Raw genomic sequence first — 16,933 nt, 5'->3', positions numbered from 1 at the left:
CCTTATTTTCAGGAATTTCCAAGGCGGACGGGGCCGGTGGTGCACCCTTCTCACTGGAAGTGCTCGTTGTTAGGGCTGCATAGCAACAGAGCAGCTGTAAGCTTTTATGGTTCTTCACTTTGTGAGTTCATCAGTTCTAAACGTCTTCGATTGTAAACACTGAAGAACATCAATACATTATAACTTGCTGCTGTCAATAACGGATGTAAGCTGCGTGGGATTTCTAGTCGAACTGTACTTCATGAAGCGAGAGTTGCTCATTTTTGTTTTATTGATATTAAGCTATTTTTGGTAAAATGTAGCCAAGAATAAGCAGCTGCATTTGCTTAAATGGTTTCTTTTTTTATTATTATAATCTCCTAACACATTTCTTAACGTCAAAAATTTGTCTTTTTGGAAAATAGAAAGAATGCTTGCAAATATGATTTTTAGAAAGACCGAGGTCCTGACTGCACATGAATATGTATGAATACAATATCACAGGATTAATTTTTCGGGTGTCAGGTATTCAGAAACAACAAGACTGAAGTTAGTGCCTGTTGTACCCACAGTATATCTGAAAAGGAAGCAAAGCAAAATACAAAAAAGTCCATCAACACTGGTTTACTGAAATTTTTTTAAAAGTTTTTTTTGAAAATGAAAAATACAAAAGGAAAATTAGAAGAAAAATGTGTGACTTAAAGGTGCAAGTAAATCACAAAAGGATTAGGGCCATTGATAAAATGTGTTGGTGCTCATTCTACTTGATTTTTGACGGTTTTGGTCTGGGGTGAGAGGGGTGTCGGGGAGGAGTGCTTTAATTTATTGGGAAACCTTTAATGTTTTACCTTAATTTTTGCATTTTCTAGTCCATGAAGTGTGTTCTGTAGTGTAGTAGTCTGGGACTTTTAATCACAGATTGGAATATTTAGAAGCATATATGTATACTTGATCTGTCTTTATATATAATTATTAAGTATATATTACACACTAAATGGAGATCTACATTGCTTTTGTTTAAGGGATTTTAATAACTCAGGAAGCCTGATGAGAGAGGAACATGATTTGTTGTTGAATACTGAAACAGAGACAGTACTTTATTTGGTCCACTTTATATTATTTTCTAACCATCTGCTCAGAGATGTTATCGCACACCGCTGAAGCAGATGGGTTCTGAAACGTCTACTTTCCTGCTCCTCTGATGCTGCTTGGCCTGCTGTGTTCATCCAGCTCTACACCTTGTTATCTTGGGTTTTGAACCCTGGTTTCCTGGTTCAGAGGTAGGAACTCTACTACAGTGCCACAAGAACCCTTGGATCTGCTTTATAATTATATTCCTTGTCGACCTGCTCAGAGATGCTAGCACACACCACTGGAACAGGTGGGACTTGAACCTGGGTCTCCTGGCTTTAAGTAGGAAAACTACCACTGTGCCACAACAGCCTATTGGTCTGCTTTTTTTTCATATTACGTGTTCAGATTATTACACGCTTTTGGAGCAGGTGAGACTTCAATCTGGGCCTCCCTGATATCGGGCAGGGACACCGCCACTGCCACAAAGAATCCCAATTTTAAAAATTTAATCCTGCCTTCCCAATCAACCTGTTTAAGAGATGTTATTACACGTCTCTGGAGAGGGTGGAACTTGAACCTGTGTATCTCAATTCAAGGGTAGAGACATGACCACTGGATCACAACAGCCCTGTCAGCTGGTTTTTAAAAATATATTTTAGTATCTCAGCTGGTTTATAATGGGCTCAACTGATGCATTCCAACTGGGCAGGCCATTGCTTGTTAACAAGGGAACTCGCACTCACGGAGCTCCACATTTGGGCCTTAACAGTATTATGACAAGAACGTAATTCATATAATAGATTTAGGATAAGTTTAAGTTTGTTTTAACCATACTGTACCACACTGAAAACTGTTTTAGTACAATTTTTAAATTAGTTTAATGTGAAAGATTTTAAAATTTGCTTATTGTCATAGCACTAGATGTTTTAACTGTTCAAAATAATGACATTTTACAGATCACTTTGAAACTATTGACAAAGAATGGAAAATCTGTCCAAAGATCTTGAGGAGTTTTTGCACCTTAAAGATCTGGTAAGTGACGCAGTTGCTTATTCACTGTACATCCTATTTCAGTTATACCTTGGAATGTGAGGATTTTAAGCCTAGAAAAGGTCCGGTTTAGCCTATTGTATCAGTTTCACTGTTAGCTGCAAATTCTAGCTTTCAATTCCAGACCCATATTTACCAATACACTCTAATGTTTTTCTTATTCAAGAGTTGATTGAATAGACTTCAGTAGCCAAGCGCAGTAATAGCTTTCTGCTTCACTCTTTATTTTTACCCCACTTGGCCCTCACCAGATTTAATTTCCGGTGTATGCCCCTTGATGTCCTTCCCATTTAAATTCTGACTGTTGAGCTATTCACCTTACCATCTTGCCCCTATGTCCAAGAAAATTATAAGTATCTCTCTTTGGAAAGGCATCATTCGTTCCTTAAAAACCACAGTGATTCTGTGCCATAGACCTCTTCCACTGCGCTGAGCTGTTTTGTATATATTTCTATTCTCTGTTCTCTTTTAAGTACCACTTTACATTTATCTTTGCTGAACTGCATTCACAACAAAGATATTCACCAAACGGGTGGTGTTGGACCAGCGGCATTATCATTAACCTCTCAATTCAGAGACCTAGGTTTTATTCTGGGGACCTGCATTGCAATACTGCCATGATAAATGATTGGAGTTTGAATTCAATAATAATCTGGAATTAAGAGTCATTGAATCGTACTGCGTGGCAACAGACCCTTCGGTCTAGCTCGGCCATGCTGACCAAGGTTCTCAAACTTATCTAGCCCCATTTTCCTGCGTTTAGCCCATATCCGTCTACACCTTTCCCATTCGTGTATTTGTCCAAACATCTTTTAAATGTTTTAACTGTACCTGCATCTGCCACTTCGTCTGGCAGTTCATTCCACATACAAACCACTCTCTGTGTGAAAATGTTGCCCCGCAGGTTCCTTTTAAATCTTTCTCCTCTCTCCTCAAAATTATGCTTTCTAGTTTTAAACTCCCCCATCCTAGGGAAAGACCCTTGTTATTAATGATGACCATGAAACTGTTGCCCATTGTTCTGGTTCACTAATGTCCTTTAGAGAAGGAACACTGCTGTCCTTCCCTGGTCTGGTTTATATGTGACTCTAGACCTACAGCATCGTAATTGATTCTTAACTGCCCTCTAAGCAGATTAGGGATGGGCAATAAATGTTGGTCTAGCCAGGGAAGCCACATCTCATGAATGAATTTTTTAAAAAAGGCCTTTGTTCTACTGTCATGCACAGTAATCTTGCTTTGGTTATACAATTAATATAGAATTACAGAATTAAAAGGTACCAACAGACATGGTTACAGATTTTTACAACCCTTTTTCAAAAAGATTTATCATGAAACTGTACCCTTATGTTGCTTACTTAATTTTCATAAAGAATGTTGATAACAGAATCAGAAAATACCTCAGCTGACCTTGAATAACGTTCTTTATTTCAAAATTTTTGTGCAGGATGTGATCAAATAAAATGAAAATGGGTTTTCAAATATGATTGCTTCAGGCTGCCTCTAAATTATTCTCATTATTTTCTGAATCCTTGTCGATTTATCACTGCTGATAATGTAAGAAGCCAGGTTGGATTTTGGCCTTTGTACTGCACAAATGCCAGATAAAGCTTCAATCTTGATGCGCTCAGTAAAAACAATTAAGTTCACCCTTGCAGTAATTAAGCACTTATTTCATCAACTTTTTGATGCCCTGTACGTTCAAATTTTTAATCTCAAATTTAAAAATCAGTGCTTAATGTATTGTTACCAAGTTTGAAAGTTAAATATATGATTTTGATGAGATTTCCATGTTTTTTGTTGAACAGCTTGTACATCTAACTTGGTTCATTTGAAACAGATAAACCTTCTAGATCTGATAATGATCATTGGACTTCTATAAAAAAAACCTTTGCTTTATGTATGTGGGTTTACCTCCAGTAGGGTATTTTACCTGATTTGGCCATGCTTATGATATCCCATGTAGCGTAAGAAACTGGATATGGATGATGTGAAGAAGAATCCACAGATGTTTATTACACCCAGCTGTTATGTACTGACATAATATTCACAGGCACGTCGGTATCTAGGTTAACATTAAGACATTAAGTCACACAGTAACAGCATTGAGCAATATGTTTTGTATAGGATTTCCTGCCTTGAAAGATCCTACTTAAGATGGAGTATACATTCTATATAGTCTTTTTTTCAACCAGCCTTGACATGTTATGACACTCCTCTGGGGCATGTGGGACTTGGACCAAGCCTTTTAGCTAAGAGGAAGGGACACTACTATTGCATCACAAGAGACCTCCTATACAATCTTCTTCCTTTGGGTCACATGATGTGACACAGTGATGATTTTGTGAAGATGTCTTTTAAAGGTATATAGACGCATTGACTATGAGACAACATAAACACTTGCTTTCTGCTGTTACTATTATAAGTAGTAAAGTCTCCAAAGAGGGATATCGATGTTAATACGATGAACAAAGAGGGAGTATTTCCACTTATTTGGAAGATCATAACTATAAGATAGTCATAAAGAAATCCAGTAGAAAATTCAGAAGAAATTTCTCCACCCAGAGTAGCGTGAATACAGAATTTGCCAACGTTGCAGTGGTTCAAATGTATACTGTAAATGGATTTAAGAAGAATTTGGACAAGCATTTGATGGAGATGGAATAAAAGGTCATGATGTACATGGAATAGTGTAGGTTAGATGGGCTTGAGATCGGTATGACAGGTCGGCACAACATCGAGGGCCGAAGGGCCTGTACTGTGCTGTAATGTTCTATGTTCTATGATAAATTTAGCTGAAATGAAGTTCGAGTGGATCATAAACGTAAACACGAACCAAATGCCCTGACTGCCGTATTTCCAGTGCTTTTAAAGAGCTCTTTCACTTTCAGTTGAGCTACCTTTAGAAGTGTCTGAGGATGAGATAGCAGGACAAAATACCACACATTGATGTGCTCATCCAAGCTGATCTGCCAAACATTACACCATATTGAGACGATTCCAAATGAATTAGGCTGGTCCTGTAGCCAGATATCTAACTTTTACAAGTAAATTTACTTTGGAGAGCTTGAATCTGTGGTGTATTCACAAAACAGGCAAAAGGATGCATTACAAGTAGAATCTGAATGCTTTGTTTAGAGGTTTCGATTTTGATTTCAGTTTCTGGGAAAGCTCACCCAGGATTGCTGCATCTGGTACAGCCAATTTAAAAAAAAAAGGTGCTGCCTTCTTTGAAAGCAAACACAAATCAAGGTGGAGAGAAAATCCAAAGAGAGGAACCCCAAGCCAGCAGCTCCACTGAAACTCTGAAATTGTCTGTTGTATCTTGTCCTATTTGCAGCAAAACCTTCTGGGTGCAGATCAGAACCCTAGCACCCCACCAGATGATAAACATGGTCATCTTGCCTTTTCTGCCAACTCCTGGAACAGAGCCGTTGGTGACCTATTAGGAGATCACTTACCTACTTTCTACTAGGCATTTGTGTTAGGGACCTTTGAGAGAAGAAAGAAAATTTCAAATATAAAGTTTATTGTAGAGCAATATTGTGCCCGCAAATGTCAGAACACAAATATTCACATGACAACTATCCCTTTGTCAGAAGTATTAGTATATATGGATGGTGAACGTGGTCATCTTTGCCTCAAAGAACAAACAAGAATGCACGCTTTAATACGAATATATGCACAGATCTTACCTGTTGTGGTTCTTGTATGTCAGTTACTCTTTAAATTGTGGCACTAAGTTTCTGGGGAGTTTTGAAGAGAGAGAATGTGATTATGTCAATGAAAATTATCTCACTGTGTCTTGGGTTACAGCAATCAAATAATACATGCCAGCCTTAGAGGCGAGTATCATAAAACAGATGATCACCCAAACTCTCCTAGGATTTCTAGAAAATTTATGGTCACCTTTTCTCAAGTTCATATTTACTATTCTTTTTAGTGATGTATCAGGTGTAAGTTTATGTGTGAGAAATTTTAGTTAACATAAGACTGCAGAGAAGCAATATACAGAGAATGTGAATGGCTGTCACTTTACTCGGTGATTGAAATTCAATCTGGATTTGAAAGGGGCCTGTACTCCACTTTTGGCATCTTCCCATGACCTTGCATAGCTGTCCATTATTCTCTTGCAAGAAATAATACAAAATATATATTGTGCATTCTAGCACTTCAGGGCAAATGGATAGATATCATGTGAATATTAGTATTAGATAAATTGTATCTTTCTATTTAATTTTTTCTTCCTCACTTCTAGGTCCTAAAAACAACTAACAGGGAGAATAGATATGTGAGCTGCTGCTAGGCCACTGACAGCACTGTTTAAAATTGTTGGCAGAAAAGCCATGAGGCTTTGCCAGGTTTACTTGCCTTTCTGATTTTGTTTTTGCCTGAAGCAACTTCCCTGTGCTTGGTGACTTCCCTAAAGCCACATAGGAATCAAGATCAAATTGTGTAGAAGTAATGCAGAAGACTGCCAGTTAATTGCACATTTCCTGTAATCAAAAACGAGTGGACATTTGTGCTCTTGCCCTTGGGCCGAGAGATTTTAGACTAAGTTATAAGCATGTATCCCGTGACATTCACTGACCAGTCATGAGAAATTTCTGCCAGATGGTGAATTTTTGATATTGGATTTTTAGAAATCTGACATTTCGGCTTTTGTTTCCAAAGTTTAAAAAAAACTTATAAAGAAAAAATTCAGTTTGACTGAGAGTTGTTCAGAGCGAACTCCTTCTGACCTTCAGACAGCTTTGTTGATTCTTGGCTAATCAATGTGAAAGAAATCAGAAATGACAGTTTCACTGACAATTCTTTTTTCAACTGGATAGGCTGGAAACCCGCAAACCTGCCCAAGGATCATAAGCAGCTTACTCTGATCAGTTTAACCAACAGATCAATTTGTTTTGAGAAGCCAAAGCTGCCTGCTCTTGGCAATTATCAGTCATTTTTGTCCTTCCAGCTAGTTCTTCAATGTTCCAGGCAAGGTGGAGAAATCCAGGTGGGGGGAGGGTGGAGAAGAGGATCATTGAATGGGATGGGTGAATACGGACAGCATGAATCAGTGGGAAGCTAAAAGGAAATGGGGGACATGCATGAGTGAATGGAGAGGTTGGTTGGGAAGAGGGTTATATGTGTGGTTAGGAGAGAGAGATGAAGACAATACATGTGTGTTTGTAGGGAGAGGGTTTCACTATGTTTTATGTCAGCATAGAATATGGACAGTTTAGCTGATACTTACATGAGCACAAAAATAACATTTTTTATAAACACAAATTTTCATATTTACCAGATGTCTTATTAATTGTTTTATATTAGACAAGCTTCAATAACATAGTAAATGTTTTCTTTGTTTATATGTACACTAATTCATGAGCTGTGAACACCACAGGCTAGCCTTTCTTGCTATACTTAATTGTGCTTGAAAATGTGGTGGTGAGTCAAAATAGGATCACATTGGAAAAAAATTTCATAAAACACTGTCATTTGATTTGATTTAAGCATTTTTGACATTGTCCATTGCTTTGCTTTACATGTACATAATCCAGCAAAGTCTGGTGTTAATATGGACTTTATTCTGCATTACATGCACTAACAGCATTGCTGAAATACTGAGGTCACTGGTGATTTGATATAAATGAATCTGTCCATAGTTTTGTTCGTAATAGAAGTTAAACAGGGGAAATTAGTGTTTTGAGCTATCTGAAGTCTGATAATTCCATCCATTCTAAATGGCTTAGAAATATTTTCATTTCTCTACAGATTATAAGTACTATAATTTACATGATTTCTTATCACCAAAAACTTACAGACCTTTCTGTCTTCAGCTGCTCTTATGCATGCAGTTAGCTAGCTTTAATTGATTGACTGCTATCAGTCACTGTAAGCCAATTAATACTGGGCGATGTCTGAACTGAACGTACACAGCAGAAGTTTTGATATTCTTGGGCTTAGAGAGAGTAGAATGCAGGAGGCTGGTCGGGGGTGCTTGGGAATAGCCAAGTCAAGAGGTAATAAAAGCAGAAACAGGAGTATATGGAAGAAAAAAACCACATGGAGAGTTAGGCAAAAGCATGTTTAAAAACACCTCCAGAGAGGTATGTGTAATAGACTGACTAACATTACGGATTTTATGGAAACATTTTTAAATCTTGGTTTGCAAGTCCACCAGGTCTCATCTGACAGCTAGATGATGTATGACCAGCAGTATGGAAGAGGTTTAACAAAACCTTTGAAAGATTTTTGAATGTGATGATGAGTTGAATGTCCTCTTCCCAGGTGTGCCAGCAGTGGCAAAAGTGGTCCCCTTTCTGGGAGATTGGCAGCAGTGGGATCCTTCGCTGAAATAGTAGTCTGAGGAGGCAAGAGCAGCAACAATATAAGCCAAAATGAGGCACCGGCTGCTTCAGCATGGTGGGCCGAGTGTCAAGCTTGAGTTCATTTGAGACCCGCAGTTTCAGCACCGGCTGCATTGTTGAGATCGGCCCAACATGGACTCATGGTGGTGACTACGTCACTAGAGGCAAGATGGCAATACGGTTTCAGCTGCGATGGTATGGTTCCAGGATATGGCTGTTCTGGATACCTGACGGCAGAGGTGGTGGCATTGTCAATTTCCAGCTGCAATGGCGTGTGGGGTCTTGGGAGTGATCTGGACGTTTTCTTTTGGCCGTTTCTTTTATTTCTGCTTTGTTTTTAAATCTGTGTATTGGATACTAAGAAGGTGCCAGAGCATGATGACTTTGTAATCTCTTCACTGGTGTACTCCTATATTCCTGTACTTGAGTACACATGACAGTAAAATCTAAATCTAAAATAAGAGCTACCTAACTGTTCTGTATCTTTAGTGGTGTGTTCTGCTGCAGCGTGTCCAGTTGCAATATTCATAGGTGCAGCCATTTTAAGTAGATTTCCAGCCGTTGAACAGCAATGTTGCCAGGCATGGTAGTTGAAGGGCTCACAGCTGGACAGTGATGCTGAGGCTAGTCAAAAGCACTGCATGAATACTATTGTGTCTGACATTCTTTACAGATTTATGAAGGTGGAATCTGTGGAAGAGGCTAGAATTGGTGCTGATTTTGCTGCTATTACTGTAAAAATGGAAATATGGTGAATCCAGGCTGTTCACCCAGTATTTATCAAGAGTCCTGTGTTCAAACAAAGGCCAATTAAGTTAACTAAAGTGTACATTGAGAAGCTAGAAAAGATCCCTAAATGTGAGCTTTTGAAGGCTACATAATCATAATCATCATTGACAGTATTATAAGTAACTTGTAGAACTGAAAAAAATCACATAATAAATTTTGAGAACTGTGCGGCAGGAAGACACTACATTTTAATAATTGGAAAATATTTTCCAGTTAAAACCTTCCAAAAAAACAACTTATTCCCAAATTTGAGAGTTGGTTTATATAAAAATTATTATGTTTTGTAACTCAAAACATTTAGTCTGATTACATATTCTGGTTTGTGACTTCTATTCTTGGTTACAGATTAACTGGCCAGAGTTACTCCCTGATGAAGATGAGTTTCAAATGAATATTCAGCCTGGTATATTTAGTTCATATGAATCAACTGTGCAATACATTCATGAACATGCACCTTTCCAGATGGAGATTCTTGATGATATTGAGCAAAGACTTAACCAGCTGGGATTGCGATTGGAAAAATATTCCTCAAAAATCCTCTCGGATGAACCTGGGGAATCTAAGATCAAAGAGCATCATATTGATTTATCATCTTACAGTAAGACATTTGCGGCTTTCAGTATTGCTTTTACAATGATAGAAGTTTTTATTTGTAATAAAAACAAAAAATACTGGAAATGCTCAATACTTTAGGCAGTAACTCTAGAGAGATAAACAGAGTTAACAGCTGGGAGTTTTGAGGGCTGATAGGGATGGCAACAGATGCAGGTGGGCTTGGAATTTTACTCTGCCAGGTTGCATGCCAGTTTTCCAGCCCCACCCCAATTTTGAACTAATTTCATGAAGGCTGGATGAGACAGACAGACAGTCAATTTACAAGTGACAGATAGACAATTGAGGTAGTTGAGACACCTTACTAAGACCCCCTGACTCTAACTGGAAAATTACATTTGCCATTCTGCCCCATCTGTGGCAGAATCACGGCCAGTGAGAGGAGACAGCCTCAAGGTTGGAGAGGAAGCAATATAGCAGGAGTGTATTATAAGTATCTGCCTGGCAGGGGTGTCCTCACCTATCATGCCATTGGGCTGTAGCTGCAGCCACTGGCCTTACAGTGGAGGAGAAGTTTCTGCAGAATCAGTTGATTCTCTGTATATACAAATCACATGGTCATGCTAGGAATTGTATCTGATGTCTACACAAAACTTTGTTTCTGGCATGGCTATTTCTAGGATGGAAGAGATGAAGGAAGACTTTCTCACTCTGGGTCATCTTCTCCACTTCTCTGAATAAAAACAAGTCCAGTCCACAGCACTAGGATCTTTAGCATGGGAAGAGTGAGGAGGCTGACCACAAATCCATCCAGCTGGAATGAAGATTGAGCCTCATCCTGTTGGCACCAAGCAACTCCTCACTGGCTGTCCAGCCATATGACCCAGTTAGTCTTTCAAAGAGTCTAAGTTTCTGTGGTAACATATGCTTCCAGATGCTTGCTGTTGCCTGGACCTATGGTTAGTGGGGATAGCGTCTGCAATTTCCATCATATTGGTGACCAGATATCTTTTCTGTTCTTAACTCCTGCCATTGGCATAGGTTGGAGTGATTTACAATTTGCTTAACTTGTGTGGGCATGCGATGAATGCACCTTCCTGAGTCATCAAGTCTTGACACTGAACTGAACTTTGATAAAATACGGAGATAATAGGAACTGCAGATGCTGGAGAATCCGAGACAACAAGGTGTAGAGAAGGGTCTCGGCCCGAAATGTCAGCTTTCCTGCTGCTGAGATGCTGCTTGGCCTGCAGTGTTCATCCAGCTCCATACCTTGTCGTCTTTGATAAAATACAACCTGGAATATCAGTTTAACATTTTTACTGAAGAAGGCTCATTTAATGAGGCAGGGGTTGTTCAGCGTTGCACTGAAGCGTTTTTCCAAATGAGGTGTCAAATTTTCAGATTTTTAAAAAATTCAACTGTGGGAAGTGGGCATCACTGGCTGGCCAGCATTTATTGCCATTCCCAGTTACTCTTGAGAAGATGGTGGTAAGCTGCCTTCATGAACTGCTGCAGTCCACCTGCTGTGGGTTGACCCACAATGCCATTAGGGAGGGAATTCCAGGATTTTGGCCCAGCGATAGTGAAGGCACCGCAGTATATTTCCAAGTCAAGGATGGTGAGTGTCTTGGAGGGGACCTTGAAGGTGGTGGTGTTCCCATGTATCAACTACCCTTGTCCTTCTAGATGGAAGTTGTCCTGGCTTTAGAAGATGCTGTTTGAGGATCTTTGGTGAATTTCTGCAGTGCATCTTCTAGATAGTACATACTGCTGCTACAGAGTGTTGGTGGTGGAGGGAGTGGATGCTTGTAGATGTAGTACCATTCAAAATGGCTGCTTCATCCCAAATGGTGTCACTTATCCAGGCAAGTGGGGAGTATTCGGTCACACTCGTGACTTGTACCTTGTAGATGGTGGAATCGCAAGGTGAATTACTCACCGCAGTATTCCTAGCTTCTGATTGACACTTCTAGCCACGGTGTTTATGTAGAAAGTCTGTTGAGTTTCTGGTTGATGATAACCCCCCAGGATGTTGATAGTGGGGGATTCGGTGATCGTAACACCGTTGACTGCCAAGGGTGGTGGTTAAAGCCTGACGTTTCTGTGGCGCCAATGTTACTTGCCACTTGTCAGCCCAAGCTTGAATGTTGTCCAGATCTTGTTACGTATGACGTGGACTGCTTCAGTATCCGAGGAGTCATGAATGGCGCTGAACATTGTGCAGTCATTGGTGAACATCCCCACTTCTGACCTAATGATGGAGGGTAGGTCATTGATGAAGCAGCTGAAGATGGTTGGGACGAGGACACTATGCCAAGGAACTCCTGCAGAGATGACCTGGAGCTAAGATGACTGACCACCAACGACCACAACCATCTGCCAGTATGTCAAGTCTGACTCCAACCACTGGAGATTTTTCCTCCAATTCTATTTTTGCTAGGGCTCCTTGATACCACAGTTGGTCAAATGCAGCCTTAATGTCAAGGGCTGTCACTCTCACCTCACCTCTGGAATTCAGCTCTTTTATTAATATTTGGACAAAGGCTGTAATGAGGTCTGGAGCTGAGTGGCCCTTGTGGATCTAAAAGTGAGCGTCACTGAGCAGGTTATAGCTGAGCAGGTACTGCTTGCTAGGACTGTTGATAACCTTCCATCACTTTGTTGATCGAGAGTAAACTGATGGAGCGGTAATTAGCCGGGTTGGATTTTTCCTGCTTTTTGTGTACAGGACAACTTGGGATAGTTTTCCACATTGTTGGGTAACTGTGTTGTAACTGTACTGGAACAGCTTGGCTAGGAGAGCGGCAAGTTCTGGAGCACACGTCTTCAGTAGTATTGGCGGAATGTTGTCAGGGCCCAAAGCCTTTGCAGTATCCAATTTCTCCAGCAGTTTTTTGATATCATTTGGACTGAATCAAATTAGTTGAAGACTGGCATCTGCAATGCTGGGGAACACTGAGGGAGACCAAGATGGATCATACACTCAGCACTTTTGGCTGGAGATTGAAGCTTTCGCAGCCGCCTTATTTTTTGCACTGATACGCTGGGCTCTTCCATCATTGAGAATGGGGATATTTATTGAGCCTCCTCCTCCAGTGAGTTGTTTAATTTTCCTCCACCGTTCATGAGTGGATGTGGCAGGACTGCAGAGCTTAGATCTGATCTGTTAGTTGTGGGATTGATCAGCTCTATCACTTGCTGCTTTCGCATGCAAGTAGTCCTGTTTGGTGGCTTCATCAGGTTGATACCTCATCTTCAGGTATGCTTGGTGCTGCTCCTGGCATGCCCTCTTGCACTTTTCATTGAACCAGAGTTGATGCCCTGGCTTGAAGGTAATGGTTGAGTGGGGCAAATGCTGAGCTGTGAGGGTACACATTATGCTGGAGTACAATTCTGCTGCCGTTGATGGCCCCCACTGCCTCACTGATGCCCAGTCTTGAGTGTTAGATCTGTTCAAAGTCTTTCCCATTTAGCATTGTTATAGTACCACACAACACGATGGATGGTATGCTCAATGTGAAGGCGGGACTTTGTCTCCACAAGGACTGTATATTGGTCAGTCTTACCGATACTGTCATGGACAGATGTATTGTTACAGAAAAGGAGAGGTTAAATGAAAGAAAATCCCTGATATTCACTTTATAAGTAACAAGTAACAATTTATTTATTTAGTTCGAACATTGAACAAATTAACAGAACTACTAACAAATCGAACAATTTCCCCTTAACTACTTGCTATTCCCTAACCAAACAAAATTCTTCTGGTACCAGTCCAACCTGTCTCCGCCTCCCTAACCTGTTCTTCCTCTCACCCATCCCTTCCTCCCACCCCAAGCCGCACCCCCATCTACCTACTAACCTCATCCCACCTCCTTGACCTGTCCGTCTTCCCTGGACTGACCTATCCCCTCCCTACCTCCCCACCTATACTCTCTCCACCTATCTTCTTTTCTCCATCTTCGGTCCGCCTCCCCCTCTCTCCCTATTTATTCCAGAACCCTCTCCCCATCCCCCTCTCTGATGAAGGGTCTAGGCCCGAAACGTCAGCTTTTGTGCTCCTGAGATGCTGCTTGGCCTGCTGTGTTCATCCAGCCTCACATTTTGTTGTCTTGGATTCTCCAGCATCTGCAGTTCCCATTATCTCTGATACTATTTTAACCTCACTGCGAAGCCTCTTCCAGGGATGCCTAACCTGAAGACGTTACCCTCCTCCCTCTGGACCAACCTCAGGGAATCTCTCTCCCATTGCAACTCTCTTGCAATCTCTGCGGCCTTGAAACTGCTCGACCATGTCCTGAAGCAAACCAGGTACCACAGCCACATCACCTTCCTCAGCACCTGCCTACGGAACCGGATCATCCCCAAGGGACTACAGTCCACATTTCAGCCTTCCCAATTTGGCCCCAACCGTGACCACCTCTACACCCAAAATATCCAGACCCTTCAGAAGCGTTTCTCCCTGCGAGTCCTGAAACAGACACTCGCAGCCATGCGCCGGCACCTCCACACACTGCAATCCAGCCTGCCTCAGCTCAGAGCCTCCCTCTCCCAGACCTGCAAAGGACCCCTGCTGTTTTTTATCCTCCGCAGGATCCACAGACTGAACACCGAGTTTCACTCAGCTTTACTGGACACCAAAAATTGTAAGTACAACCAACTCACTGGCCCCTGCTACCCACAAGAGGATTCCTGCGCCTCCCAAATCCCGACTCTGTCCCTGCCCCTCCCCCACCATGCACCCGCCGCCATTGACCATGAGGACACGGCTGGAGACCCCACCGATGATGTCACATCCGCCTCCGCCGGCCACACCACTTCCGGGACCGCTGCTGCAGTCACCCTCACCGCAGCCGCTGCTGCCTCCCACCCCGACACTCCCACTGCCGACGGAACCCCGCCCACGGCCGACGCCGACGGAACCCCGCCCACGGCTGACGACCTCATCGCTCCGCCCACAACCTCCACAGCCAGCAACCCCAGAGAAGGCAGCCACACTCAGCCCTGCCGAATCTTCACCATCCCCCCAGACCTCCCACTAACTGAGGACGAACAGTCAGTCCTTAGCAAGGGGCTCACCTTTGTCCCCCTACAACCACACATCAACGAATACCAGTCATGATTGGACATAGAGCAGTTTTTCCGCCGCCTTCGCCTCCACGCCTACTTCTTCAACTGGGAGCCTAACCCTCCCTCCACTGACCCCTTCACCCGTTTCCAACACAAGTCCTCCTCCTGGACACCACCCCCAGGCCTCCTACCCTCCCTTGACCTCTTCATCTCTAACTGCCATCAAGACATTAACCGCCTCAACCTCTCCACCCCTCTCACCCACTCCAACCTCTCCCCTGCAGAACGGGCAGCCCTCCGCTCCCTCCGCTCCAACCCCAACCTCACCATCAAACCCGCAGACAAGGGCGGCGCAGTGGTAGTATGGCGCACTGACCTCTACATCGCCGAGGCCAGACGCCAACTCTCCGACACCACCACCTACCGCCCCCTCAATCATGACCCCACACCCGAGCACCAAACCATCATCTCCAACACCATTCATGACCTCATCACCTCAGGGGACCTCCCACCCACAGCCTCCAACCTCATTGTTCCCCAACCCCGCACGGCCCGTTTCTATCTCCTTCCCAAAATCCACAAACCTGCCTGCCCTGGTCGACCAATCGTCTCAGCCTGCTCCTGCTCCACCGAACTCTTCTCCACCTATCTGGACTCCATTTTCTCCCCTTTGGTCCAGGAACTCCCCACCTACGTCCGTGACACCACCCACGCCCTCCACCTCCTCCAGGACTTCCAATTCCCTGGCCCCCAACACCTCATTTTCACCATGGACGTCCAATCCCTATACACCTGCATTCCGCATGCAGATGGCCTCAAGGCCCTCCACTTCTTCCTGTCCCGCAGGCCCGACCAGTCCCCCTCCACCGACACCCTCATCCGCCTAGCCGAACTCGTCCTCACCCTCAACAACTTCTCTTTTGACTCCTCCCACTTCCTACAGACTAAGGGGGTGGCCATGGGCACCCGCATGGGCCCCAGCTATGCCTGCCTCTTTGTAGGTTACGTGGAAAGTCCCTCTTCCGCACCTACACAGGCCCCAAACCCCACCTCTTCCTCCGGTACATTGATGACTGTATCGGCGCAGCCTCTTGCTCCCCAGAGGAGCTCGAACAGTTCATCCACTTGACCAACACCTTCCACCCCAACCTTCAGTTCACCTGGGCCATCTCCAGCACATCCCTCACCTTCCTGGACGTCTTAGTCTCCATCTCAGGCAACCAGCTTGTAACTGATGTCCATTTCAAGCCCACCGACTTCCACAGCTACCTAGAATACACCTCCTCCCACCCACCCTCCTGCAAAAATTCCATCCCCTATTCCCAAGTCCTCCGCCTCTGCCGCATCTGCTCCCACGACAAGACATTCCACTCCCGCACATCCCAGATGTCCAAGTTCTTCAAGGACCGCAACTTTCCCCCCACAGTGATTGAGAACGCCCTTGACCGCGTCTCCGGTATTTCCCGCCACACGTCCCTCACACCCCGCCCCCGCCACAACCGCCAAAGAGGAACCCCTCGTTCTCACACACCACCCCACCAACCTCCGGATACAATGCATCATCCTCTGACACTTCCGCCATCTACAATCCGACCCCACCACCCAAGACATTTTTCCATCCCCACCCCTGTCGACTTTCCGGAGAGACCACTCTCTCCGTGACTCCCTTGTTCGCTCTGCACTGCCCTCCAACCCCACCACACCTGGCACCTTCCCCTGCAACTGCAGGAAATGCTACACTTGCCCCCACACCTCCTCCCTCACCCCCATCCCAGGCCCCAAGATGACATTCCACATTAAGCAGAGGTTCACCTGCACATCTGCCAACGTGGTATACTGCATCCACTGTACCCGGTGTGGCTTCCTCTACATTGGGGAAACCAAGCGGAGGCTTGGAGACCGCTTTGCAGAACACCTCCGCTCAGTTCGCAACAAACTACTGCACCTTCCAGTCGCAAACCATTTCCACTCCCCCTCCCATTCTTTAGATGTCATGTCCATCATGGGCCTCCTGCAGTGCCACAGTGATGCCACCCGAAGGTTGCAGGAACAGCAACTCA

At 43.5% G+C, this 16,933-nt stretch overlaps 1 protein-coding gene across 2 annotated transcripts in view; it reads left to right on the top strand.

Annotated features, from left to right (window-relative positions):
* The first annotated feature begins 67 nt into the window (after nucleotides 1–67).
* Nucleotides 68–16,933, top strand: part of LOC125467296 (protein FAM227B-like) — a 263,519-nt gene continuing 246,653 nt past the window's right edge. For both annotated transcript variants that reach the window (XM_048562957.2, XM_048562956.1), the window contains exons 1-3: nucleotides 68–205; nucleotides 2,010–2,085; nucleotides 9,597–9,849. In XM_048562957.2, the coding sequence (XP_048418914.1) occupies nucleotides 2,035–2,085; nucleotides 9,597–9,849 (304 nt within the window). In that variant the 5' untranslated portion in view covers nucleotides 68–205; nucleotides 2,010–2,034. The remainder of the gene's footprint in view (nucleotides 206–2,009; nucleotides 2,086–9,596; nucleotides 9,850–16,933) is intronic.

The sequence above is a fragment of the Stegostoma tigrinum genome, chromosome 33 (assembly GCF_030684315.1).
Source record: "Stegostoma tigrinum isolate sSteTig4 chromosome 33, sSteTig4.hap1, whole genome shotgun sequence".
NCBI classification, from domain to species: Eukaryota; Metazoa; Chordata; class Chondrichthyes; order Orectolobiformes; family Stegostomatidae; genus Stegostoma; species Stegostoma tigrinum.
Note: the sequence above shows the minus strand (reverse complement) of the source record. Positions and strands in the feature narration are given on the sequence as shown.